The following is a 27,882-nucleotide window of genomic DNA, read 5'->3' as shown; positions in this document are numbered from 1 at the left end:
GAGTAAAATGGCACTGGGCTCTGTGCACTGTTCTGGGACTTGAGTAGTGGAGTAGGAGTGGGGGTTCCCAACCATTCCTGATAACATGAATGACGTGGGGCACCTGGCCCTTCTGTGCCTTCCCAGACCCCTTCCCTGGGGGTCTCAATCAACAGGTCTGATGTGGGAGCCGGAATCCTCAAGCACCTTGATGATTCTCCTCAACATGGAAGCTTAAGCACCATTAAACTAGGGCAGTGTTTCTCATGCCTGAGTGGGCATCGAACTCCCAAGGTTTCCAATTCCTTAGGGCTGGGGCAGGGCATGGGCATCTGCGTCTCTAGCAGGTTCCCAGGTGCTGCTGCTGCCCGGCCGCAGTGCCTTCACGGAGCTGACCACGGTTTGCAACTGGGGTGAGACTGCTCCCCAGGGGACACTGACAATACCTGGACACACTTATGGTTGTCACTAGCGGAGAGGACGTGGGTAAGAGTAGTTGGCATCAAGTGGGTGGAGGCCAGGGACGCTGCTAAATAGCCTAAAATGGACACAGAACAGCCCTGCAACAAAGAATTATCTGATCTGAATGTTAATAGTGCCAAGGTGGAAACACCCTGGTCTACACTTAAATTCAGACAAGGACGTGAAACACAACGTGTACGTCACGATGTTATGAACTCCGGCCCAGCGCCTTCCTTCATGAAAAAGCTCACTGTGACCCAAACCACAACAAACCCCTCTGGTCTTGGATGCTGCTAGGAATTTGGCTTTCAAATGATTTCACAACTGTGAATTGTGATACCTTTTATTCTTTCGCATTCAGAAAGAGAAATGGTTTTTAAAAACGACAAAACTGACAAGCAAAGCCTTTCTGTCCTCTAGTACGGAGCAGATCACCGCTCCTCTCAATGGTACTTTCTCCTGCTCAGATGAAGAGAAGCTCTGAGTCTTGGGGAGAAAGGAAATCCACCAGGATAACACAAAGGGAACTAACTAGTTTTCTCCCTCCAAGAGGACTGTATTCCAATCCAGGTCTTCAGCAGTGTGGGGAGGCTGGGCACCCTTGCAGGAGGATCCCAACTCTGACTCCAGACAGCAAAGTCTGTGTTAGGGGCACTTGATGAAAGGTGCCTCCCAGGGAGAGGTGGGGACCCCTGAGACACAGAGCCTGGGGACTTTGGTACACATCAGGTGTGAGAGGTACTGACGCACTGGATAGGAAACACGTTTCAAATTGGATGTGCCCCAATTCCCCGGCCCAAGAATGAGTGAGCTTTGGGGGAAGATAAGTGAACAAAACACCTATCCTGGAAAAGGAGGCTAAAAGAGCACCCAGGTAAGGCTGGAGGAATACCAACATAAGGGAATGGACCCTTTTTTTCTCCTATTTAAACATGTGGTGAGAAAGCAAACAAATTGCTCAGACTGAGAAAGTAAAAATCTGCCCAGCCATTTGACAGGCTGGGATAACAAACAGATCCAGTCAGCTGCACAGCGAACAGGAAATAGCATTTCTGCCAAGCATGCGCTGCAGCTGGAAAGGGTCCTAACAACCCCTTCTCTGAGTGACTACTGCTTTCTTACTCCCGGAGAAAGTCTGTCCTCTAAAACCACAGACTATCAGAAACGTTGCTGTTTTATACTGTATCAATAAGAACGAAATGTTCAGCTCTTGGCCTAAGGAACTAAGTCACTTTGACACGGCAAACGAGCAAAACACTGCTATGTTTCAATTCCATTACATTCCACCCCTCCAAATCTATAACTATTCTTTTGTCTTTCCTGTGGTGCAACACTCCACAGGTCCTCCTGTACAGGCTCCTTGCTGCAATGAGTCAATAAACCTGACCTTGTCGGACAATCCTGGTTTGTCCTGGTGCTCTCGGGCTGACTGGGCTAGAGCAGAGGCTGGAAGACTAAAGGATCTGTCAAGCCACACTGGCAACTACTGCTAACCCCTCAAAAACCCCAAGTAAGTTCAAGGGTCTTATGTGAATAAATATGTCCTTTTCCTCCTAGGGACTGTGAACTTGAGAATGGGGACCCATAGCTATTATGTCACTTTTACAAGACTGTCCAATATAGAGCCTGGTAAACTATAAATCATTTATAATTCTCTATTTGCTCAACTACCATTTATTATGTGCCCACTGAGTCTATGGCACTTTTCTGGGAGGTAAGGTGGGGATATTGAGTAGAAGACACAGCCCCCACCTTGAGGGACAAATGATAGCCACAAGACACCATGTGTCACCATCATGGGGGACAACTCCTAAGAAGCAAGCCAATGAACAAAGTGATCAGAAAGGTGGTACAAGTGTCCAGTGATGAAGTGAGGGGCGATTAGGCAGGAAGGTTTAGCCTTTGCCCCAGTCATCATTTATTCAGAAGGCTGATCTGCTTTTGTGCAGATTCTGTCAAGGATTATTTTTTTCCTAAACCACCTGCCCAGCTGGGCTACTAAATGTCTAAAACTGAACTGATGCAATATAGTCCTTTTTCTGGGCTAGTTTTTTAGCCCACAGAGGCCACAAATCTGTATCACTTGTAGCAAGGAAGAGGGAAACTCCAGATGTGGTAAACTGGAGGAACCTCAGGGCACTCCTTTTATGAATATTTAGACAGTTTTACTCTTGTTATGAAAATTATGGCAATCGGTTCCCCAGCATGTGTTTCAGATGAATTTCAATATCATAAAAGCTTTATTGGGGGAGAGATGATGTTAGCTGTTCAAATAAATCATGATAGCTGAGTTTCACTTTCGCTGAGAAAATACCAATTCACATGAACATTTTTTGAAGCATCATAACTCTTAGTCCTGATGTGAGTTTGTATTTTAGCATGCTAAGGAGACACTTGTGCAGGAGGGAGCTTCTCTCCTCTGTACTGCTGGCCAATTTGTGACATAGGTCTGTCTTCCAACCAGAAGGAAGGAGAATGCAGTGCTCCCAAGCTCAGGGTCATTTAGTTGGTCAGCATTCTGTTATCCTTCCACCTAACATGGGTGTTGCATTAAAATTGGGAAACAGCAAAATGTTCTAAATGGAGAAGGCTTTTCAGTGGACTAGGGTGCCTCATGGAAATTATATAAGAACGACTACCCCAGAATTTGCTCTTTATAATGAAAGACAGAGAGTGCGTGAGAGGTGAGATTAAACTGCAGAAATTCTTGCTCTGGGTCCATGAAAACTGTCCGCCAACAAACGTCCCTCAAGGCTTCGCTGACAGTGATAATAATTCGCCTTCCTGACCTACTACCCACTTACACGCATATGGACACCTACGCCCAAGGACATCATCTCGTGTTCCTACCAAACTGTTCACTTCTTCCTTTTGTCTCTCCCATCCAGCTGCTGAATTCTTTGAATGCAAAAACTTTTCACTCTGAATCTTAACATTTTTAGAATTGAATCAGAGGATAAAGACACTGGGGGAAAGCTTAGGGGTTCTCTCTAGCACAACCCTCTGACTTCACAAACAGTACAGACAAGGAAATAAAATTATGTTCCCAAGATCACACAGCTAGCTAATAACAGAGCTGGTCCTAGAATCCGTGCTTTCTGACCCTCAGCCAAAATACACCACCCAGCCTCTGTAAAACCCCTCTTCATTAACAACGCACCCCCCCCCCACCGTAATGCCTCCAGAGAGTCAGGTGGATGGACACAGTGAAGAGATATTTGTAGAATGGAGCAAGGCATGGGCTAGAGCCACGATCCTCCCATATGCTTAAGGGAGCTGAGCATTTGAAACTGTACGTTGATATCCGGGCCCAGGAAGCTCATTTTAGATCCCAGAATAATTCTCAACCTACAGCGCCCAATATGGTGGCCACCACGCGCATGTGGCTATTGAGCACTTGAAATGTGGCTACTCCAAGTTGGGATGTGCCATACATGTAAAATATTGTGAAGACTCATATGGACTGTGAAGACGCATATGAAAAGAAAATGATGAAAATATGTCACTTATGTGTTACATGTTGAAGTAACACTTTGGATATATTGAATTAAATAAATTATATTTAAATTAAGTTCACCTGTTTCTTTTTTAAAATGTGGCTACTAGAAAACGTAAAATCACGTAGATGGCTTACATAATATTTCTATTGGCCAGCACTGCTCCCAGACACAGCTAAACCCCCTCTTACCTAATCCTTCCAAAAAGACATGCGTCTCCTGCCTGTAGACATTACAGAGGGCAAAAGAAAGCATCAAGGACATGCTTTTATCCTAAGGCCAGTTCTTGAGACCCGAGGTTTAGTCACTTAAGCATGCCCTGCAGACTGTCCTGTTTTGTGCCACCTCCTTACAAGTGACACTCCTGCTCGGGTCCCTCCTGCTCGGCCTCCCCCAAAAGTAACCCACAAGTCACCCAAGGTCCTCTTTAATCCGACAGAGTTGAACAATCTATAGGGAAATTCTATCTCACTTCTATTAAAACTCTTCCATTAAAAAAATTCTCTGCTTCTCAGATTGTTATCTGCAAATCTGAATCAGGTGGGTGAAAGCCACTGGTTGTCACATGTCATGAGGATAGCCTGTCCTAGGGACCACATTCCAGTTAACTTTGAGATCTGCTGCATCTTTCCCTTTTCCTTCTCCTGCCTACTGCCCATTCCAGCTGTCCAAGCAACTTCCCTGATAACCTTGATCGTCCATAAACTTGTGAATAGCCACAGTTACATGAGCAGTTGGATGGAAGGAAGGACAGATTACTGGCCAACAAGAGAAATTTTTCCACAAGTGGTTTAACTGTCAGTTCTTGAAAAAAAAATTTCAGGACTCTTAAAGAATCTTGAAGATTTCAGTCCCTACAGGTAGGTTTAGCATCCTAAGCCTGTAATCTGCACGAGTAAATACAGGGCCAGTTTCTCCTTTGGAACATTTGTAAGCTCAGAGCAGTGGTTCTTGAAGTGTGCGCCCTAGACCAGGAAGCAGTAGCACCTAGGAATTTGTTAGAAAAGCACGTTTTCAGGCCCCACCCCAGATCTACTGACTCAAAAAATCTGGATGTGGGGACCAGCAATTTGAGGGCCAGGGCCCAGATCTCCAGGTGATTCTGCGGCACACTTCCATTTGAGAACCGCTGCATTAGAATACTGTGCTATTATCTGGAGTCTGATTGTACCATTAACAGACGGAAGGCATTTAAGTTCATTTGAACCGTAAACATTAAGACAGGGCCCTACCATGTGCATCTATATTATCCATGAATTTATTCATCTAAACCACCATCTTTGGCTTAGCAAGTCCCATAAATTCATTTTCTTATGTCTAAGGTCGTATTCCTTATTTGCTTTCAAAACTAGATTAGTAGTCTGTCCACATTATCCTCATAAGGCAATCTGAAGCTGAAAAAAAATTAATAAAATCCCTACAAGGAATTGAAGTACTTGTTTCTGGAAAAACACACTAGAGCACATTCACAAGACCCCAGTTATTGGAAGAATGACTAAAGGAAGTGGAGAGTTGTCCAATTTAGCAAATATAAATACAGGATACCAGTTACATTTGCATTTCAGATAAACAACAAATATTGCATGGGACACACTTATAACTCCTAAATTATTCACTGTTTATCTAAAATTCAAATGTAACTGGGCATCCTGTATTTTATCTGGCAACTTTAGAATTGGGAATACTGACCTTTGGGAAGATTTGGGGGAGACAACTGCCGCAAATACATAAAGGACTGTTCGGGGAAAAATGGGCCAATATCAATACAGACACAGAGACTAGAACCCATGGGGGAAAGTTACAGGAAGAGCATGTCTGGCTCAATAGAAGAAAGACATTTGTGTCTAGAGGGATTCAAGCAGAGATGTGCTGAGGATGTTGGCAGGAAGTCAAGGTTTAGGAGTGTTGGCTAAGTGGTTAGGCTCAAAGATAAGGCCTCTCTAATTTGAAGGTCTGTGAATCCCTGAATTGCTTAAGTTGCCATTCTCTAGAATCTCTCTGCCTCCTGAACTATGCAAAGTGCTCTGGGTAGCTATGGATAAGCCCTGGCTCTGCACATGGACGAAATACACCAGGCAGGAAAGAACAACATTTCATACAGGAGACACCCCTTGCCCCAAGAGCTTTGAATCTAACTGTGCCCACCCTGCTGGTGGGACCCATTAAACCACATTTGTGTGCATTTTTTCAAATGTGTTTTTAAAAGCCATTAAGATTATGTGAGGATTTTTCAAAAGCATTTCAATTACTGGAAAACCCTTTACTGCTTTCAAATGTAAAATGGATAAATAAGGAAACTCACTCTTTGTTCTGCTGTCCATTTCTGTTTTTGAAGAGTCTGGAGTGGCTGTAGTGGGAGGTAACTTCTTTCCAATAGTCTGAAAAGGAAAAAGATGATTTTACTTATCAAGGTGATTCTCTCCATCAAGCAAAGGAATAAAATCAAGACCATAATGATGGCATGCAGAGAACCGGTTCTAAAAACTAAACACTTCAGTTTTTGCACTGCTCTGTCTGGCTGCTAGTCTTCAATAGGTCTGAACCTCAGTGACAAACAAGTGGGAAAACCGGGTCAAAAGGGCTTTATCTGTATAGGCATTCAGTACCTTTTGTTCCCATTCCTCCTTGATGTTCTTATTAAAAGGTTGATTATTTTTAGCAGAGAAAATAAGTACATTTCCCTTCATTTCATGAGAAGTTGACTACATCTGTGGAGGAACAGCACTTGGCCCAGAGGAGGTATGTCTACAGAGTGTAAGAATGGCAGTAAGAGGGAAGGAATAAAAAGGCAGAAAGAAGGATGGGATTGAGGGATGGAGGGCCAGAAGGCCAGATGAATAGATGGGCAGGTGGAAGGGCAGGCAGAAGCCAGAGTCCAGGGACCTATGCCATTATTGTATCTCCTCCTAGCCAGCTGAAATTCAACCTGCCTGGCAGGGTATGAATACGCATGCTCATGTCCTCTAGGGCAGGCCTGCCTGCCCCAAAGGTGGACGATGGAGGCAGCAGCTCCCTTCCCACCACTTTTTAACCCTCCAGGGCTTTGAGAAACGCCAATGCCACAGACCCTAGGAGACTATTTACAAGTTTTTTGTTGTTTTTTTTAATCATTATGAGTTTGTGTTGAGTTTATTTTCATTCCTCCATTCACAGCTAATCTATTATCATTATTTATGAACCATCCATAGAAAAGACTGAACATTGACTCTGGCTAAAGATGTTCCCCAAAACATAGGAAACTCAGTGGCTCAGGAAAACAAAAACGAAAAATAAGACGACAAACAAAACGATGGTTCCAAAGGTGAGGTCTGTCCCCATTGCCCTCCTTTGCCACCACATTTGTGCAATCATGATTAATGCCTGACGAAAATGTCTACTGATACCAGGGAAACAGCTGTCAAAACCAAGTAGCTGGGTGAAACAACCTCCCCAACAATAAAGGGTTTCCCCAGTGAGAATCCCAGCCGCTGGGAAAACCAAACATATCTGCCCCTTGGACACATGCAGAGGGATGAACTTCATAATTTAAAAACTGGCACGGTGGAATGTTTCTTCAAATAAAACCGATCCACCACAGTTTTTAATTTGAAAAATGTCTTCATGCTTCACATGTTGAAACTAACATTAAATATGAATAAATCACAGAAAAACGGTAAGATAAATCAGATCCTCAGCCCTTCATGAATTTAAAACAAAACATTTTTGACAGAAAGCCTTTACATTTTACACGGTGACATTTTTATTTAGTGCTGCAGGGCTTTCTGTATTAGATAAAAAAATGAAACCCAAAATATTATGCCGCCCCTCAACTGCTGCTAAGTACTCAAACTAATAACATTTTGTGACTCCAAAGAAACATCAAGAAGGAAAAAAGCTTGATGTTGTTCTGCTATAAGGTTTAACATGATGAAAAACTGTTCTTCGAATTATCTTCAAAACTCAGGAATTGACAGTAACAAAAGATGCTCTCCCAGTGTAATTCACATTCCTGTTCACACTTCCAATAGCATCCTAGTCAATCTCTTTGTTTTTTCCCTTTTGGGGACCAGAATAAAGCATCACTATTGTTAAAGCATTAGCAAGAAGAAAAGGAAAACAATTAATACTTCAGTTGTTACTGACCGCAGAGAGAGGAAATGAGGAAAATAGAATAGTAAACATTTGTGTCCAATCCTGACTTTCCTGAAAAAAATGAGACATCCAGTGGTTTGGGCTTTAAACCAGATGCCTTCCTTTAGAGACACTTTTGCAGGTTGTGTATTCTTACAACTTGCCCTTATTTGGTAACAAAAGGAAGTGTTGCTTATCATCGCTAATGTCCTGATTTACCAGTCCTTCCAAGCTAACAGACATCAAGAAAATACACTTACTTCTGTACAGAAAAACATGAGAAAGTAAAGCTTGCTCTGTTATTTTTTCTCACTGTTTCTGAAAATACAGCACACTAGCCTCTGTGTGGATCCCAGCAACAGGGGTGATGGTGAAGCTGATGTTGTACTCATCTTCCAGGGGTGCTGGACCTTAATTCCATCCTTCTTCTTCACGGGCCATGACTGAAAGTCTAGAGTGAGATGAGTCCCTCCCCTCTCAGCCTGGTCCTCCAGGTGTCCCAGACAGCGAATCAGCATCACCTGGGAACTTGTTCGTAAAGCAAATTCCCAGGCCCCGCCCCAGTCTTTCTTAATCAGAAACTCCGGGGATGGTGCCAGGCAGTCTCTGTCTGAACACACCCTCCAGGGGATGCTGACGCACACTCAAGTTTGAGAATCACCGACCTACATGTAGGAGGGATCCAGTAGTGCTAACAACTTGGGTGCCTATTCTCGTAAACAGATAAATTATAAAACATCCTTTTCACTCTTCCTCTCTTCTCTTTCCACCAAAAGCCTTCTTTCTACCTTCTCTATTCTCAACTGGCATAAGAACTTGCCATTGTTACTAAATGAGTCATTCAGAAAGGAGATGGAGTTTAGTAGAACAGATGATATGACAAAATCACTGAAATAAAAAGAGAAGGGAGCATAGGTGGCCATGCCGAAGGAGTATTGAAAGGATGGATGGATGGACAGATGGACAAATGGACAGAAAGATGGTTGTGAAACAAAAATGTAAGACTATATCTAGCCTCTCTGACTCAGACTACCTCAAAGACCAAGCAGATAGATCCCCAGGCCTGGACTAGTCTTCAGGGAGACCCAAGTCCTGCAGCTTCTTCATCGTGTTTCCCTTTATTGGCATTTTAAGTGGGACATTCTTTCTTTACAGAAGACTGTCTCACACACTAAAGGACATTTAGCAATCATTGCTCCTGCGCACTAATAGCCTGCAGTGCTCTTCCGTCATCACATCTACCCCAATACCCTACACGTTTCCAAATACCCAACTTGAGAACCTCTATCCCATACTTGTCTGCTGAATATGAGAACAAAGACAAAGGGCAGTTAAGTACCACTTTCCCACCAGGATTCCAGCTCCCCCAACCTCTGAAAACATCTTTGGTCCATTGGGCTAAAAATGAACAGAACCCCAACTTTTAAAGGGTGTGCATCATGAAAACAATGCCTAGCTCCAGTACACACGTAGGTCATGCATAATTGAAGGTCAGCTACGATGCAGGCCCAAGTGGACAGAAAAAGTCGGGGAAGCATAGCCAAACACCTCTCATCCACCTTACAGGCAGTGAAACAGGATGTGAGGCTTGCAGTGGCTGTGGAAGAGGATTCGGGGTCTCCACTCATGGCTTCCTCGGCAGAGTTCCACATTCCTGGCCTCCTGGGTGCCCTAAGGAAGATGGCTTATCCAGGACAAGCACTGGTCACGCACTTCAAGGCTGTGTTGATAGCACTCAGGATGTAGCTCTTTCACCTCCTAAGAGACCTGCAACTAGGTCCATCTCACCACATGCCTTCTGAAGGAACAGACTCAGGCTCCACTCCGTAGCTCAGCCCAACTTTTCCTTGTCATTTCTGTGTTGTGGCTGAAGACTTCCTAGTACCACATTCATGTTACCCTGGTCTGCCTGTCCTCCAGCTCAGAAGCCACTGATTGGTCTGGGAGTGGATGTACATAGGGACGGCTATACGCAGCTGAAAGTTCTACAATCAGACTATTACTATTGATCAGACAGTGATCACCAGGCTGGTGTCAATTTGAATCTCTCCTACCATATCCTAATCTCCACTTAAAACCTGATGATTTTTCAAAATAAATAATTCAAAAACTTAACTCCTTTGAATATTTAATACCACAAATCCCTCCGCTGTTACATAGCTCCTTTGACAAAAGTGCTCAGTAAAGTTTTGAGGGGCTTTGTATACGGTAGGAGCATCATATATACTCCTAGCTCTCCGAGATCTGATACCATGTTTCCCCAAAAATAAGACCGGGTCTTATATTAAGGTTTCCTCCAAAAGACGCATTAGGGCTTGTATTCAGGGGATGTCATCCTGAAAAATCATGCTAGGGCTTATTTTCCGGTTAGGTCTTATTTTCGGGGAAACACGGTAATACAGCATCAGGACAGATAACCCACATATGATTTCAGTTAGTGGAGCAAGCAATTTTTTTTATTTTCTGTGCCAAAATGAAGAAACTAATGTTTGTAGGAAAGACAATCATTGGATTCGAGTCCAGTGGAATCCAGTTCCCTAATGACTAATATGTCTGTTCTCTTTGCAACTGCTGGAGCGTGAGACCAGGATCCTATTCAAATCAAGTATCAAATCACTACTCTGAATTTATTCTAATTCAGATGCAAACTCCTTTGAGTATAAAAAGGTTCCTAATTATAAGACAATGCTAAGGAAGGAAGTTTAAGTCCCATCTCTGAAAGTCTCCTCTCCGAGAATACTATACATGACTCTTGAATCACAAAGGCAACCAGGCTCGATTGGGGGTGGGGAAGAGCTCCCTGCATTCTAGTAGTTGGTGAGGCCCCCCTGTTGGCAGACCAGGCTTTCAGGCAGCTCTTCTAGAAGAGGGGGATCTTCTGAGACGCTATACGCAGACATTACTCAAATGCTCACACAAAGCCAAACACAAGAGATGACTTTTTAAACTGCTGGTAAAATACGAGATGAAGGATGGCTCTCTGAAAGCATTCCTTTCACTACACTAGGATCTGATGATATGCTTTCCCTTTTGTTCAGTAGAGATTTAAGTGTCTGTTTCATGTGAAGCAGGGAAGCAGACGACGATGGTGAAGATCATTGCAAACACTGAAACAGCAATTCATCAGGTTCTCCAGAATGGTGTATTGAGGGGTGCCCAACCATTCCACATGGCTAGCCCAAATCCCGGTCATATACAGGATATGGAGAGATATAGGCTACAGAAGATAGGGGTAGGAAGAGGGACAAAAACAGTATTTACATATGACCATATTCACAACTTTTCAGCTTTCATTTTCCACCATAACTCAGAAAGATACACAAATTGCTATTAAAACGCACTGTAGGGAGACGTCATCAAAACGGCGGCGTGAGGTGAGCCTCTGTAAAGCTCCCCTAGAATTTACAACTAATCGAACAACAATAACTCCACAAAGGCCTCCCTGCACAGCAGACAGGCAACACAGAAAGTCTCACTACTGAATTCACCTAAAGGTGAGCGAATGGCGCGAGCAGGGGAGGAGGGAAGGAAGACATGTGGAGACGGAGCCGTGGGCGCAGGACGCAGACCTGGCTCAGTGCTCCGAGCTCGCTGCACCCCGGAGCTACAGCAGCTGCGGGACAGGGAAGCACTCGGACTGCTAGGGCTCCGCTTATGGCCCACAGGGCTGAGGGGGCAGCATGTAACACGGCTGAACCCAACGCTCACAGCAGAGACCTCGGAGCAAAGACTGAGGGAAGAAGGCTGAAAACGGTGGTTTAAGCCCTCACTGCCAAGCAGAGAACGGAAGCCTTAGGCACCGAGACTGGCCGCCCCCTCCTACCCTCCCAGAGCTCGCCCGGCTCCCACCTGCCCGGTGCTAGAAGCGGAACAGTAACAGTGTCAGATCAAAGGAACAGATTATTTGCTGTTCTGAGAACTGTGGACCGCAGACACAGATTCGCAGCCCAACTAGTTCTGGCAAACGGGAGGGAGCTGTGGAAGCAGGACCGGCTGTGGTGGTGGTCGCCGCCATTGCTCTGGGCCACTCTGGGCCACCTCTCACAACTCACCCAGTCCCTGTCCCCACCTATCTGGGCGGATCCCTGCAGGAGTAAACAGAGCTGCTGAAACATACGGGCTCTGAATCTGGTGCAGGAAGAGCTTTGGAACTTCAAAAGCTCTCCACATACCCACACGGACACTGCGCCCTGTGACCCAAGTGAACTATTAACAGAGGAGAAGCCCGTCTCCCAGGGAATCCCTCCATTGTGTGAGAAGCTGGAATAGTGCAGAGAAAACATAGCACTACCGTGTCAGAGAGAAAGAAAAGGCTACAGTCGGAGAGAAAATAAAACATTCTACCAACAAGTACTGGAAAACAAAAGAAAGACCTCTTCCTATCAATCTGTTGCAGAAGCTACTCCTGTAGATGTCTAGGAAGAGAAATAATAAATCATATTTTGGCCATGAATAACCAAAGCAACAAGACAGCTCAGAAAGAAACTGAAAAGTCTCCAGAAAAGGAACTTAAAGACATGGAAATATGTGACTTAAATGACAGAGAATTCAAGATTGCAGTTCTGAAAAAACTCAACGAGATGCAAGAAAACACAGAAAGACAGTTTAATGAACTCAGAAATGCCATCAAAGAACAACATGAGCATTTTACGAAAGAGATTGAAAGTTTAAAAAAGAACCAAATAGAATTTCTGGAGATTAAGAACTCAATAGAAGAAATTAAGAATAAAATAACCAGCTTAGGTAGTAGAGTTGACCAGATGGAGGAAAGAATCAGTGACATCGAAGATAGAAACCTGAAAATTACACAGATGGAAGAAGAAAGAGACTTGAGACTTAAAAGAAATGAAAGAACTCTACAAGAACTTTCTGACACCATCAGAAAGAGCAATATAAGAATAATGGGCATACCAGAAGGAAAAGAAAGAAAGGGAACAGAGAATATATTCAAACAAATTGTTGATGAGAACTTCCCAAATTTGTGAACAGACCTGGATCCTCGAATCCAAGAAGCAAATAGAACACCTAATGACCTCAATCCCAACAGGCCTTCTCCAAGGCACATTGTATTTAAGCTGTCTGAAATCAACGACAAAGAAAGAATCCTCAAGGCAGCCAGGGAAAAGAAGATGGTAACCTACAAAGGAAAGCCCATTAGTTTATCATCATATTTTTCAGCAGAAACTCTACAAGCCAGGAGGGAGTGGAACCAAATATTCAAACTATTGAAAGAGAGAAACTATGAGCCAAGAATAATATATCCAGCAAAGATATCCTTTACATATGAAGGAGGAATAAAGACCTTTCCAGACATACAGAAGCTGAGGGAATTTTCTAATACACGACCTGCACTACAAGAAATACTAAAGGAGGCTATTTGACCACCATCAATAGGGACAATTTGTGGCAACCAAAACATAAAAAGGGGGAGAGTAAAGGCCTGAACCGGAATATGGGAATGGAGAAAGTAAGCATGCTGAAGAAAATGGAACACTCTAAATATCAAACTTTCTTTTACATAAACTTAAGGGTAACCACTCAAAAAAAAATCCAGAAGTGAAATATATACTGTAATAAAAGAAGAAACAGAGGGAAACATCATAGAATACCACCACACAGAAATAATAGACAACAACAAAAAGGCAAAGAAACAATGGAGACACAGCCTTACCAGAAAACTAAAGATAGAATGACAGGAAATCCTCACATATCAATAATCACATTAAATGTAAATGGACTGAACTCACCAATAAAAAGGCACAGAGTAGCAGATTAGATCAAAAAACTAAACCCAACCACATGCTGTCTCTAAGAGACACATCTCAGCCATAAGGACAAGCATAGACTCAAAGTGAAAGGTTGGAAATTAACACTCCAAGCAAATGGTACCCAGAGAAAATCAGGTGTAGCCATAATGATATCAGATGAAACAGACTTCAGGGTGAAAAAGATAACAAGAGACAAAGATGGACATTTCGTAATGGTAAAGGGGACTATACAACAAGAAGACATAACAGTCATCAATATTTATGCCCCCAATCAGGGAGCACCGAAATACACCAAGCAACTACTAACAGAACTAAAGGGAGAAATTGATCCAAACACAATTATACTAGGGGACTTAAATACATCATTGACAGCTATGGATAGATCATCCAAACAGAAAATAAATAACAAAATAGCAGCCCTAAATGACACATTAGATGAAATGGACATAATTGACATATACAGAGCACGTCATCCGAAAACATCAGACTATACATTCTTTTCTAGTGTACATGGAACATTCTCAAGGATAGACCATATATTGGGACATAAAATCAGCCTCAGCAAACTTAAGAAGATTGAAATCATACCAAGCATATTCTCTGATCACAAGGCTTTGAAATTGGATATCAATTGCAGAAAGAAAGCAGGAAGAAACACAAATACATGGAGATTAAACAACATACTTTTAAAGAACGACTGGATCAAAGAAGAAATTATAGGAGAGATCAAAATATACATAGAAACAAATGACAATGAAAATACACCCTACCAAAATTTTTGGGATGCAGCGAAAGCAGTTTTAAGAGGGAAATGTATATCATTACAGGCCTATCTCAAGAAACAAGAAAAATCCCAAATAAACAACCTCATGTTACACCTTAAAGAACTAGAAAAAGAAGAACAAGTGAAACCCAGGGTCAGCAGAAAAAAGGAAATAACAAAAAGCAGAGCAGAACTAAATGAAATAGAGAACAAAAACACAATAGAAAAAATTAATGTGACAAAGAGGTGGTTCTTTGAAAAGATTAACAAAATTGACAAACCCTTGGCAAGACTCACTAAGATAAAAAGAGAGAACACACTAATTAACAAAATCAGAAATGAAAAAGGGGAAGTTATCACAGACACCACAGAAATACAAAGGATCATCCAAGAATACTATGAAGGACTATATGTCACCAAATTCAATAACCTAGAAGAAATGGACAAGTTCTTAGAAACATATAGCCTTCCAAGACTGAACCATGAAGAACTGGAAAATCTAAACAGACCGATCACCAGTAACAAAATCGAATCAGTCATCCAAAACCTTCCCAAAAGCAAAAGTCCGGGACCAGATGGCTTCACTAGTGAATTCTACCAAACCTTCAAAGAGGATCTAATACCAATCCTGCTCAAACTCTTCCAAAAAATTGAAGAAGAGACAGTACTCCCTAACTCATTTTATGAGGCCAACATTACCCTGATACCAAAACCTGGTTAGGACAACACAAAAATAGAAAACTACAGATCAATATCTCTGATGAATACAGATGCAAAAATCCTAAACAAAATTCTAGCAAATCGAATACAACAATGCATTAAAAAGATCATTCATCACGACCAAGTGGGGTTCATCCCCGGGGCACAAGGATGATTCAACATCCGCAAATCCATCAATGTGATACATCACATAAACAAAATAAAGGACAAAAATCATATGATTATATCAATTGATGCAGAAAAAGCATTTGACTAGATACAACATCCATTTATGATTAAAACACTTAATAAAATAGGTATAGAAGGAAAATACCTTAACATACTAAAGGCTATATATGACAAGCCCTCAGCTAATCTCATAATTCATGGTGAAAAACTGAAGCCCTTTGCTCTATGTTCAGGAACGCGACAGGGCTATCCCCTATCACCTCTGCTTTTCAACATAGTGTTGGAAGTCCTTGCCAGAGCAATCAGGCAAGAGAAAGAAATAAAAGGCATCCAAATTGGGAATGAAGAAGTTAAATTATCACTCTTTGCAGATGACATGATGCTATATACAGAAAACCCTAAAGACTCCACCAAAAAGCTATTAGAAACAATCAACGAATACAGTAAAGTTGCTGGCTACAAAATCAACGTACAAAAAGTCCATTGCATTCCTATATACTAACAATGAAATCTCAGAGAAATAAATACAAAAAACTACTCCCTTTGCAACTGCAGCAAAAAGAATAAAATACCTAGGAATAAAGTTAACCAAGGATGTGAAGGACCTATATGCTGAAAACTATAAGACATTTTTGAAAGAAATTGAAGAAAACACAAAGAAATGGAAAGACATTCCATGCTCATGGATTGGAAGAATCAACATCGCTAAAATGGCCATTTTACCCAAAGCAATATACAGATTTAATGCAATCCCCATCAAAATCCCAATGGCATTTTTTAAAGAAATAGAACAAAAAATCATCAGATTTGTTTGGAACCACAAAAGACCCCGAACAGCCAAAGCAATCTTAAGAAAAAAGAACAATACTGGAGGTATCACACTCCCTGACTTTAGCTTGTACCACAGGACTACAATAATCAAAACAGCATGGTATTGGCAGAAAAACAGACACACAGACCAATGGAATAGAAATGAGAACCCAGAAATAAAACCACATAAATATGGACAGACAATTTTTTTTTTTTGTTGTTTGTTTGTTTTAGCTTTTTTTTTTTTTCTTTTTTTTTTTTATTTATTTTTAATTTATTGGGGTGACAATTGTTAGTAGAATTACATAGATTTCAGTTGTGCAATTCTGTATCACATCATCCATAAATCACACTGTGTGTTCACCACCCAGAGTCAGCTCCCCTTCCATCACCGTACATTTGATCCCCCTCACTGGACAGACAATTTTTGACAAAGAAGCTAAAAACCTACAATGGAGGAAAGACAGCCTCTTCAATAAATGGTGCTGGGACAATTGGATAGCCACGTGCAAAAGAATGAAACTAGACTGCCATCTGTCACCATGTACCAAACTTAATTCAAAATGGATCAAAGACTTAAGCATAAGACCGGACACAATAAACTGCATAGAAGAAAACATAGGCACTAAACTTATGGACCTTGGTTTCAAAGAGCATTTTATGAATTTGACTCCAAAGGCAATGGAAGTAAAAGCTAAAATAAACGAATGGGACTATATGAAACTTAAAAGCTTCTGTACAGCAAAAGAAACCATCGACAAAATAAAGAGGCAACCAACTGAATGGGAGAAGGTGTTTGCAAACAGTGCCTCCGATAAGGGGCTAATATCCAAAATATACAAGGAACTCATGAAACTCAACAACAAAAAAACAAACAACCCAATTGAAAAATGGGCAGAGGACCTGAAGAGACATTTCTCCAAAGAGGACACACAAATGGCAAAAAGACATGAAAAAATGCTCCACATCACTAATCATCAGAGAAATGCAAATAAAAACCACAATGAGATATCACCTCACCCCAGTCAGAATGGCCATCATCAACAAGACAAATAGTGACAAGTGTTGGAGAGGCTGTGGAGAAAAAGGAACCCTCATCCACTGTTGGTGGGAATGCAGACTGGTGCAGCCACTATGAAAGGCAGTGTGGAAATTCCTCAGAAAATTACGAATAGAATTACCATATGACCCAGCAATCCCTCTCCTGGGTATCTACCCAAAAAATCTGAAAACATTTATCCATAAAGACACGTGTGCTCCAATGTTCATTGCAGCTTTGTTTATGGTGGTCAAGACATGGAAACAACCAAAATGTCCTTCGATACATGAATGGATAAAGAAGTTGTGGTATATATACACAATGGAATACTATTCGGCGATAATAAAAGATGATATAGGAACATTTATGACAACATGGATGGATCTTGAGAGTATAATGCTAAGCGAAATAAGCCAGACAGAAAAAGCAGAGAACCATATGATTTCATTGATATGTGGTATATAAACCAAAAACAACAAAAGAACAAGACAAACAAATGAGAAACAAAACTCATAGACACAGACAGTAGTTTAGTGGTTACCAGAGAGTAAGGGGGGTGGGGGGTGGGAGATGAGGGTAAAGGGGATCAAATATATGGTGATGGAAGGAGAACTGACTCTGGGTGGTGAACACACAATGGGATTTATAAATGATGTAATACAGAATTGTACACCTGAAATCTATGTAATTTCACTAACAATTGTCACCCCAATAAATTTTAAAAAATAAATTTAAAAAAAGCCCACTGTAAACTTTTTATATTTATTTTTACATGCTCCTTTCATGAACACCTATGACTGATGGTATTATGAAAAGTCTTCCTGTTGCTCAGCGGGGAGTGGTAGGAGCAGAGCAGAAGCCCCGTGAGCCAGCTCATGTGAGAGCCAGAGAAAACTAGCACAGACGAGTGTCTTTATAATGGAGCGCCTGTGCACTTCTAATGGGAGGCTTTTCTACTGGCTAGGAAATTTACATAGCCACTGTCAATTCACCAGCCTTTGGTTGGCCCAGCTTAAACTATTTAATAAGAACAGAAGATATGCCAGAGTAAAATACAACGCAAAATTCCAAATATAAGATGTATAGTCCAGTAAAAGAAAAAATATATTTGTCGCTCCAGTCTAGGGACAGAGGTTACCACTGAAATACCTCACATATTACTATGTCACTTCTGTGTGGTATGTGAGGTATTTCAAGGTAACCTTAGTCTATGTCAGTCTACCTTTAAACTTGTGGAAAAGGAAAAAATAAAATTTAAAAAGTAATCTTATGATTATGAAACTGTGCTTAAGAGTTATTCATATAATGTTCATTTCCCTGGTTGTCTTGAAAAGTTAGCGATACTTCAAGTTACATTCAACCCCCTTGCCCAACCATAGTAAAAGATCTTGTCAAATTCAGAGCTGCTTTAGAAACACTGCTAACTGTATCATACTTAGAAGTTGACTGCTTTTCTTCCTTTTTCTTCAGAAATGGTACCCTCCTTGAGAGCATGAGCTAGATGTTAATTATTCTCTTACCTCCACAAAATGAAGGGTCAGTGTTTGCGAATGGAGCAGGGCATTTGGGGATACCATCCACTCACCCTTTGCCCCAGCTTTAGCATCCTACCACAACACAACAAGTAAATGAGGGGAGATGTCCTCCTTAACTAACAGCACCAGGAAGCCCTCTTGGAATCCCACTGTTTGTCACTGTCATGTATCAGCTCTTTCCAGCCTGGTCTCTGGTGACAGCACATTGCCCGGGACGTCTTCCTCAACCTCTGTTGCCCCTGCCTTCTTCCCTTGTTTCAATGTATACGCCCTCAACCTCCTATTCATTGCTAGTCTCCATAAAGAAGAATCCAATCTCAACCATGTTTCTGATGAACCTCTCTGCCTTTGACTTTCAAATACTCATCCTCGCCTGCTCCTTCACATTCTCTTAAGCTCCTATCTATTATGATCAAAAGACCCTCACTTGGAGGGTTCATTATCATTCAGGTATGTGTGAGTGTGCGCATGCACGCACGCACGCACACACACACACACACACACACACACACACACACACCACTCTCTTGTTCTGAAATCATTTTCCAAAGTGTGTTCCCAAGATGTTCCACCAACCAACTGCCAATCTGATAAATCTGGAAAATACAGACTACTTGGTCTAATCCTTGCATAATAGAGGCTCTGAGAAGTCCTGTAGTTACTGTTTAACTTTATCATTAATGTAGTTACTGTTTAACTTTATCATCAATGTTATCTCAGTGTTTTCCAAACCTCTCTGACCACAATTTCTACTTCTTGTGACACCTATTGACACATTGCAAGAATGACTAGTCTATGAAATAGTTGGGTGAACATCACCGCCTCCACTTTCTAAATTCTCTTGGCTCATCCTCTCTGTCTCCTAGACTCATGGCTTGGAACTCACCCTTGATTACCCTCTTAGTGCACCTTCCCATATCGAGCCCACCACCAAGACCCTGCTTTCAGATTCATCCCTTCCTCTTTGACCCCAGCCTAGAGCCTTGTTATCATCACAGGGACTATTTCAGTAGTTTTCTAGACAAGGATCCTATTCCCTGATTTAAGCTGCTTCATTTGATCTCCCATAAGATGCAACTTTTAATCACCCTCCATCCTTACTATATTTACTTCAAAGCAGTCAGAATATATACAGTACTCTCCCCTTATTTGCGGGGGATACATTCCAAGACACCCAGGGAATGCCTGATACTGCGGATACTCCTGAACCCTATATATATACTATGTTGTTTTCCTATACATAAATACCTACAATAAAGTTTAATTTGTAAATTAGGCACAGCAGATTAACAATAACTAATAATAAAATTATAACAATATACTGTAATAAAAGTTACATAAATGTGGTCTCTCTTTCTTCTCTCTCTCAAAATATCTTATTGTACTGTATTCCCCCTTCTTCTTGAGATGATACAATGCTAATGGGATGAGATAAAGTCAGGTGAATGACATATTTTCAGAATATGGCTGACAGTGGGTAGATAAGGGCAAACTACTGTACTGCTTCTTAATGGTCGTTCATTTCTTCTTCAAAGCCCTGAAGAAATTCGAGGGTTTACTTCAAATGTTCAATTACTGCAATTTGCCATATCTCTCAATAGCTGGTATCTTTCTCTTGTGCTCTTAATACTAATAGCAAATGTTCTCACACTGATCCCATCTTCGATGTTTCCATTAGGTCTTCCATGGTTTACTCTTTCCATCTGTCCAGTAAAAAACTTCAGTATCTGTCATTCTACTAAACATATATATATCTATGGAGTCTGTTTTATATTTGTATATTACAGACACACACTCAGAGACACATGTGTGCATTTGTGTGTATCAGTAAAGAGATGTATCTGAGAATCTGAGACAAATTCTATTATTTACCATGCACTTTAACTTCTGCCAGGGTCTGATCATTTGGTTCATTTGTTAGCATTTTGAATAACTCTAGAAACCATGCCCTATAAAACTGGAGAGAACCATACAACACATTCACAGGAAGGGTAGGTTTTCTCTTTGTCAAAGCAAAATAATTTTTTGAAGGTTTAGTAGGGACTTCCACTCATGATGAAGAAATGCAGTGTTGAATTATTAATCAAAACCTGCTTATGTGCTCAACGAGGTGGAGAATGCACATCCAGACAACATTAGAATCAGAGGAGGAAGCTCTCCAAATGTCTGACAATATATGAAAATACTGTTTATATTTTACCCCTCCTGTTCTTGAGAGAGAAGCCTACATACTATTTTGTTGTATGATCATCTTATTCACAGAGGATGAACAAGCCAACATAAATGTCCATTTCATATACCACTTCGACAAAATACAATTCACCATTAAGCTTTAAAAGACTATTTTACCACTGTTACAACAGATAAAAGGAAATCTTAAACCTTCCTTCTACCAGAGGATTAGTTTTATTTTTTAATTAAAAATGCCTTCCTTTTAGATGCTTTTGGAGAATTTAAGAACAGTACGGGTAAGAGAGAGAGAAGAATGGAATGGCAGGAGTAACTATCCTGGGGCCAGTTTGAGTTTTGTTCATCCAGTGCTTTAACATGAAACTTGCTGTATATGTGTGGACCAAGTCCTAATTTTCTTAGAAAGTAGTTGTGTGAATTCAGTTAACATACAAAATCCTTTACAGATCTAAAATAGTTTGACTTATTCAATCATGACATAGTCTAAGCTAATCCCCTTACCTGGGATGCCAGCTCTTCCCCCAGTATATTTGAATACCACCTCACCTTTAAGGTTCACCTAAAGTCCAGCGGCCAAATGAAGCAGCTTTCAGTAAGGTTTGCTTGACCATAACATTTTGTTTGAGATACTTGAGGGCAAAGCCATGTTTTATCAGATTTCCTGTATACCTCTAAAGTAAAGCGATTTCTCTCTCTCTCTCCCTCTCTCCCTCCGTCCCTCCCTGTCTCCCTCCCCCTTCTTTTTCCCTTCTTCCTTTCTTCCATTCATTCACTCAGCATTCTTTTTTGGAGCTACCATGTGCCATGATCTATGCTGGAGGCTAGGTATACAAAGATGAGATGGGCAGTCTTTAATGAGTTCAAAATTTAGCAGCAGAGAAAGACTCATTAACAGAGCATCCCAGTGCAAAGGGATAAACACTACAATCAAGGGGTGTGTAGAAGATTAAAAAGGAGCCATTAACAATTCTACATGGGAAATAAGCTTCACAGCAATGATATAGCTTGAGTTAAATTCTGAAGGATGGGTAGGAACTGGCCAGGTAGAGAATAGTGGAAAGGGTATCTATCCTAGCAAAGAAAAGCAGGAATCAAGGTGAGAATATGTGCAGGGAATGGGGCCTTGGCAGCACAGAACGGGATGTAGGGAGGCTTCATGGTGGCGGGTGAAGGGAAGGAGAGCTTCTTAGGCCAGGAGGCCAGCAAGGTAAGTTAGGGCCAATGTCACAGTTTGTGCTTTATCTTAAAGACAACTGGTAGTAAGCAGAGGTGTGGCATGATGAAATTTGTGACTTTAAGATCAATGATCTGGTGGCATTGGGAGGAAAAAAGAAGAAAAGACATGCAAAAATCATGGCGATAGCAAGGAAGGTGACGCAGTGAAACGAAGAATGTAAAAGAGAGGTTCGTGAAATAATTAGGGAAACATTTAGATTGCTGACCTACCCAAACTTCATAGTCATTCCAAGCATAAATTGGCGATTGTGATTTGGTTTGACTATAGATGGAAAAAACCCAAACTCCGTTATGTTCTTGAGTCTACACCTATGCATTCTACATAGGTATTGAGCGCCAGTGTTGTACAAAGAACAACATTAAGTTCAGAGCCTGATCAGAGAGGCCATAGAGCCAGATGCAAGGACTAAGGGAAGCATCATGGAGAATCAATCCTGATGTAAAGAATCACAATGAGTATGTTTCTCAGTGCTCTGATGCTGGTGTGGTGACGTTTAGTGGAAAATTGTAGGCCTGTAATAGTTTTGAACAGTTAGCTAACTCTTAAAACATCAATCAATCTGCCATTGGAAAACTAAAATACTATTTAAAAAAAAAAACAGAGACACATAAGAAGCTCTTGAAACATGAAGAAGCATCTTTCTAGTGTGATAAATTTAAAGTAAACACTTTAGTCAAATATGTCTCCAAAAATGTCTTAACCTAGAGACGAAAATGGGAAATTCAGTTCCACAAAAGAAATTTCCAGAGAAGATTTTCTGTCCTTTGGAGTAAGGAAGGGAAATAAAATAGGTTCAATCAGAAAAAAAGTAATATTTGGAGCAATGTTTCTTTGTTTTCTTTTCAAGTAAAGCTGCTACCTAAAAGGCTATGGTATACATTGGAATACTGTTCATCCTTTAAAAAGGAGATTCTTCCCAGACAAGAAAAAGCTAAAGGAGTTCATCACCACCAAATCAGTATTAAAAGAAATGTTAAAGGGACTTCTTTAAGAAGAAGGGGGGGAAGATAAAAAATATGAATAATAAAATGGCAATATCTACATATCTATCAACAATTACTTTAAATATAAATGGATTAAATGCTCCAATCAAAAGACATAGGAGGGCTGAATAGGTAAGAAAACAAGACCCTTACATATGCTGCCTAAAAGAGACTCCAGATCAGAAGACACACACAGACTGACAGTAAAGGGATGGAAAAACATATTTCATGAAAATGAAAAGGGAAAAAAAAAAGCTGGGGTAGCAATACTTATCCAGACAAAATGGACTTTAAAACAAAGGCTATAACAAGAGACGAAGAAGGACCCAGTAATTAAACTTCTGGGTATGTAACTAAAGAAACCCAAAACATTAATTTGAAAAGACATATATTCATTGCAGCATTATATACATTAGCCAAGATATACAGGCAACCTAAGTACGTATTAATTGATGAATGGATAAAGAAGTGATACACACACACACACACACACACACGGGGTACCAAAAAAAGTATACGTATTTTAAGAAAGGAAAAAAACTGTTTTAATACAGTTTTTTCCTTTCTTAAAATGTACATACATTTTTATTTTTTTGGTATTTTGTGTGTGTGTGTGTGTATGCATGTGTGTGTATGATGGACTATTACTCAGCCATAAAAAAGAACACTTGCCATCTGTAACAACATGGATGGGCCTAGAGGGTATTGCACTAAGTGAAATAATCAGACGGAGAAACACAAATACCATATGATCTCACTCATATGTAGAATCTTAAAAAAAAAAATAAATGAACAAACAAAACAGAAACAAACTCATAGATACAGAGAACATTTTGATAGTTGCCAGATGGGAGGGGCTTGGGAGGAATGAGTGAAAAAAGGTGAAGGGATTATAAAGTACAATTGGTAGTTACAAAATAGTCATGGGGATGTAAAGTATAGCACAAGGAATATAGTCAACAATATTGTAATAACTATGTATGGTGTCAGGTGGGTACTAGATCTATCAGGTGATCACTTCATAAGTTATATAAATGTCTAATCACTATATGTTGTGTACCTAAAACTACTATAATATTGTATGTCAACTCGAATTGAAAAATAAAAAAATATTTTAAAAAAGAAGAAAATTCTGACACCTGGTAACGACATGGATGAAACTTGGGAGCATAATGCGAAGTGAAATAAGCCAGTCACAAAAGGACAAATATTGTAGGATTCCACTTCCATGAGGCCCTAGGGTAGTCAGATTCATGGAGAGAGAAAGTAGAATGGTGGTGGCCATGGGCTGGGGGTACGGGGAATAGGGAGTTGAGGGGTACAGTTTCAGTATTGCAATACGAAAGGAGCTCTGTAGATGGATGGTGGTGATGGTTACATAAGAATGGAAATGTGCTTAATGTCACAGAACTATACGCTTCAAAATGGTTACAGTGGTAAATTTTGCTATGTATATTTTACCACAATCTTTTAAAAGGTTTAGCGGTATACTCCTCTTTCACTACAAGCCTCTCTCTACTTACGAATGTTGACTACAATGGCAAGAAATTACTCATGAGGCCCTGAAATCCTAATATTCAATCACAAAATAATCCGGGGTGCATACAGCATCTAGTGAGGTGAGTCAGAGAACAAATCCATCTTTGTCCTGAAGCTCACCTCAGTCTTATAGGAACGATAACCTGGTGCCTCCATAAAGATAATCTCTGAATCCGGCTAATGATAAATAGCTCTGGCTTTAATACTGTAGGACTCATTCTTTACTTTCCTCACCTGCTCTATCTAGTCTCAAAGAACAACACTCCTTTTCTTAATCATCTGGGCTCCCTGGTTTTACAGAAGGAAAGAGAAAACTGCACCAGAAAGTTAAAGACTCAATGATATTATCTTTATATTTTATTTTTATTAGAAAAAAACAAGTTCACATCACATACTTACTCAAAACAGGAACTTCCTAAATATACCCGGAAGACAGGTACACATTGGTTACATCTTCCAGATGTAGAGTGGAACACTTTAGAAAGATGACCTGAGGTGCTTTAAGAATGGAGGATCCTCAAAGAGAGATCAAATTCAGCTTAGGGCACTCCAGTTGCTGGTTACTAAGACATATGCAACCGTGAGGGGTGAACCCAAATTGTGTGCCTTCCATGAAAATATCCTAGATGCCAACTGTTGGAACTCTCTCTCACCTCCTCATGATCTACTGAACTGGCTGTGAATCTCTAGAACAGCACTCACTACCCTCTGCCTTGCATTTATGGCTACTTATGTATGTGTCTGTTTAACTGACTGGAATGCAAGAACCGTGTCTTGGTTATCTGCGTAGACTTCAATGTGTCTTGCACATTGGAGGTACAGGAGTCCCCCCTTATCCACAAGGGATACATACAAGACCCCCAGGGGATGCCTGAAACTGCGCATAGTACTCAACTCTATATATACTATGTTTTTTTCATATACCTACATACCTATGATACAGTTTAATTTATAAATTAGGCACAGTAAGAGATTAAAAACAATAACTAATAATAAAATAGAACAATTATAACAACATACTGTGATAAAAGTTATGTGCATGTGTTCTCTCTGAAAATATCTTGTTGTACTGTACTCACCCTTTTTCTTGTGATGATGTGAGATGATACAATGCCTATGTGATGAGATGAAGTGAGGTAAATGACACAGATATTGTCAGTCAGACTGTGGTTGACTGGAGGTAACTAAAACCGCAGAAAGCGAAACCGTGGATAACGGGGTGACTACTATACTAAATATTCATAATTTACTTCAGTCACAATAAATTCAACATTCATCAAAAACATTTAGGTCTACAGAGAAAGTACTGTGTGCGATGCATTTTCTGTATGCTAGGGATATAACAATGAACAATGGAACAAATAAAGCTGTCCCTCCTTTCATGATAGCATCTATTGGTAAGAGTGAATGAGTAGTAAGTAAGAATCCTCTCTAGGAACACAGATTTTTACCAGCTATTCGATCTTGGGCAAGTTACTTAACCTCTCTATATCTCAGTTTCCTTGTCTGAAATGGAGATAATATATACCTCACAGATTTTCTAGGAGGATTAAATGGAAAAAATGTATATAAAGCGCTTAGCCATTATTACTGTTATTGAATTGTACTGAATTAAAAAAATCAATCATCATAATGTCTCTTTACGAATCTAGTTACAAAGAACGACTGTTTCAATTACAACAGCTTTTTAAAACAGCAGGTTAACTGCCCCATTCCTTTGCTTGGGACTGCAGAGCATGAAGCAACTTTTATAAGACAGTCACACAACAGAGACAAGCTTGGGGGAAAGTGATAATTCTGAAAAATGAGCAAGGAAAAAGAAGCAACAGCTATCATCATATAGCCAATGCCTAGGAGGAAAAGAAGACAGAACAAAGAAAACAGGAGAAATGATGGCCAGAGCCAACAACCCACAGAGCTTTCAGGTCAATAAAGCTTCGGTTAAGGTGGCACCCTACAGCGAGTGGGGAAGACCATTCCAGAAGCCCCTCAAGTACGGGCTCACGCCAAATGCTTCTGGCTGCATCCAAACTGTTATCTACTATTAACGATGGAAAAACAACCAGGCGTGTGTCTGGGAAAAACAGCCTGTTGTCAGAGAACAGAAGCCTTTTATTGAGAATTTTGATACTCAGGAGCAAACACGCCACCACAGAAAATCACCCCAAGCCACCTTTTACAAAGCTTGGCATCCATTCAATAATGAATGAAGAAATCCTAAATCGCTAGGCCAAACAGATACTCCTCCCATGACAGTTAAGAAACAGGGGCCAAATGAGACCATAAACTCATGAGGTACAGATTTCTAAAGCCACTACTGGAAATTACTGACAGACACTTAGACGTGAAAAGCTGAATTCACAGTCCTCTACCTGGAGGCAGCCACGCTGCCTGCCAAAGGCTGCTCTTAAAGGCTTCTTTCAACACCAGCAAGGACAGGACAACAGGAATTCTGTTCGGATCCTATAGGTAGTACATTAAATTCAACAAACTTTTATAGAATACCTACCACTGTGCAGCCTACAAGCCCAAACTGCTTTCCTACATGATTTTCACGTTTTCAAAAAAGTGTTGTACTCTCAACTATAATATGGGAGATTTAAACATAATGTTGACAGGAGTCAATGCAACCACCAAATTCCAGTTCTCCTAGATATTCCAGGTATCTCGAGCTTTAAAATGAGCATTCCATCTGGCCCCTTACATAAGCTTTACGACAGTGTTGATTATATTCCCCATTCTGTATTTCATATCCCCGTGACTATGCTGTGTTTACTAATTTGCACCTCCTAAAAACTACCCCACCCCCTCCCCTCACCCATCTAGCACTGGACTTATCAAGGGGATCACTGCATAGACTGTACACCTGAAGCTGAAGTAGAATGATATTGTATGTCAACTATAATTAAATATATGCATATATATGTAGTCACGGGAGGTGGAGTATAGCATGAGGAAGATAGTCAACAGTATTGTAACAGTTACATAAGATGTCAGAGGCGTAGTAGCTTGAGGGAGGCAGGTTATCACTTTGTGAGGGATGTGAACGTCTATTATATTGCTTTGTACACCTGAAACTAAT

General features: G+C 40.6%; 1 protein-coding gene across 7 annotated transcripts in view; it reads right to left on the bottom strand.

Annotated features, from left to right (window-relative positions):
* SH3KBP1 (SH3 domain containing kinase binding protein 1) overlaps positions 1-27,882 on the bottom strand; it is a 322,980-nt gene that overhangs the window by 94,679 nt on the left and 200,419 nt on the right. For all 7 annotated transcript variants that reach the window (XM_033112693.1, XM_033112681.1, XM_033112673.1 and 4 more), the window contains one exon: positions 6,241-6,316. In XM_033112693.1, the coding sequence (XP_032968584.1) occupies positions 6,241-6,316 (76 nt within the window). The remainder of the gene's footprint in view (positions 1-6,240; positions 6,317-27,882) is intronic.

The sequence above is a fragment of the Rhinolophus ferrumequinum genome, chromosome X (genome assembly GCF_004115265.2).
Source record: "Rhinolophus ferrumequinum isolate MPI-CBG mRhiFer1 chromosome X, mRhiFer1_v1.p, whole genome shotgun sequence".
NCBI lineage: Eukaryota > Metazoa > Chordata > Mammalia > Chiroptera > Rhinolophidae > Rhinolophus > Rhinolophus ferrumequinum.
The sequence above is the reverse complement of the archived record's forward strand: the minus strand, read 5'-3'. Positions and strand labels throughout refer to the sequence as shown.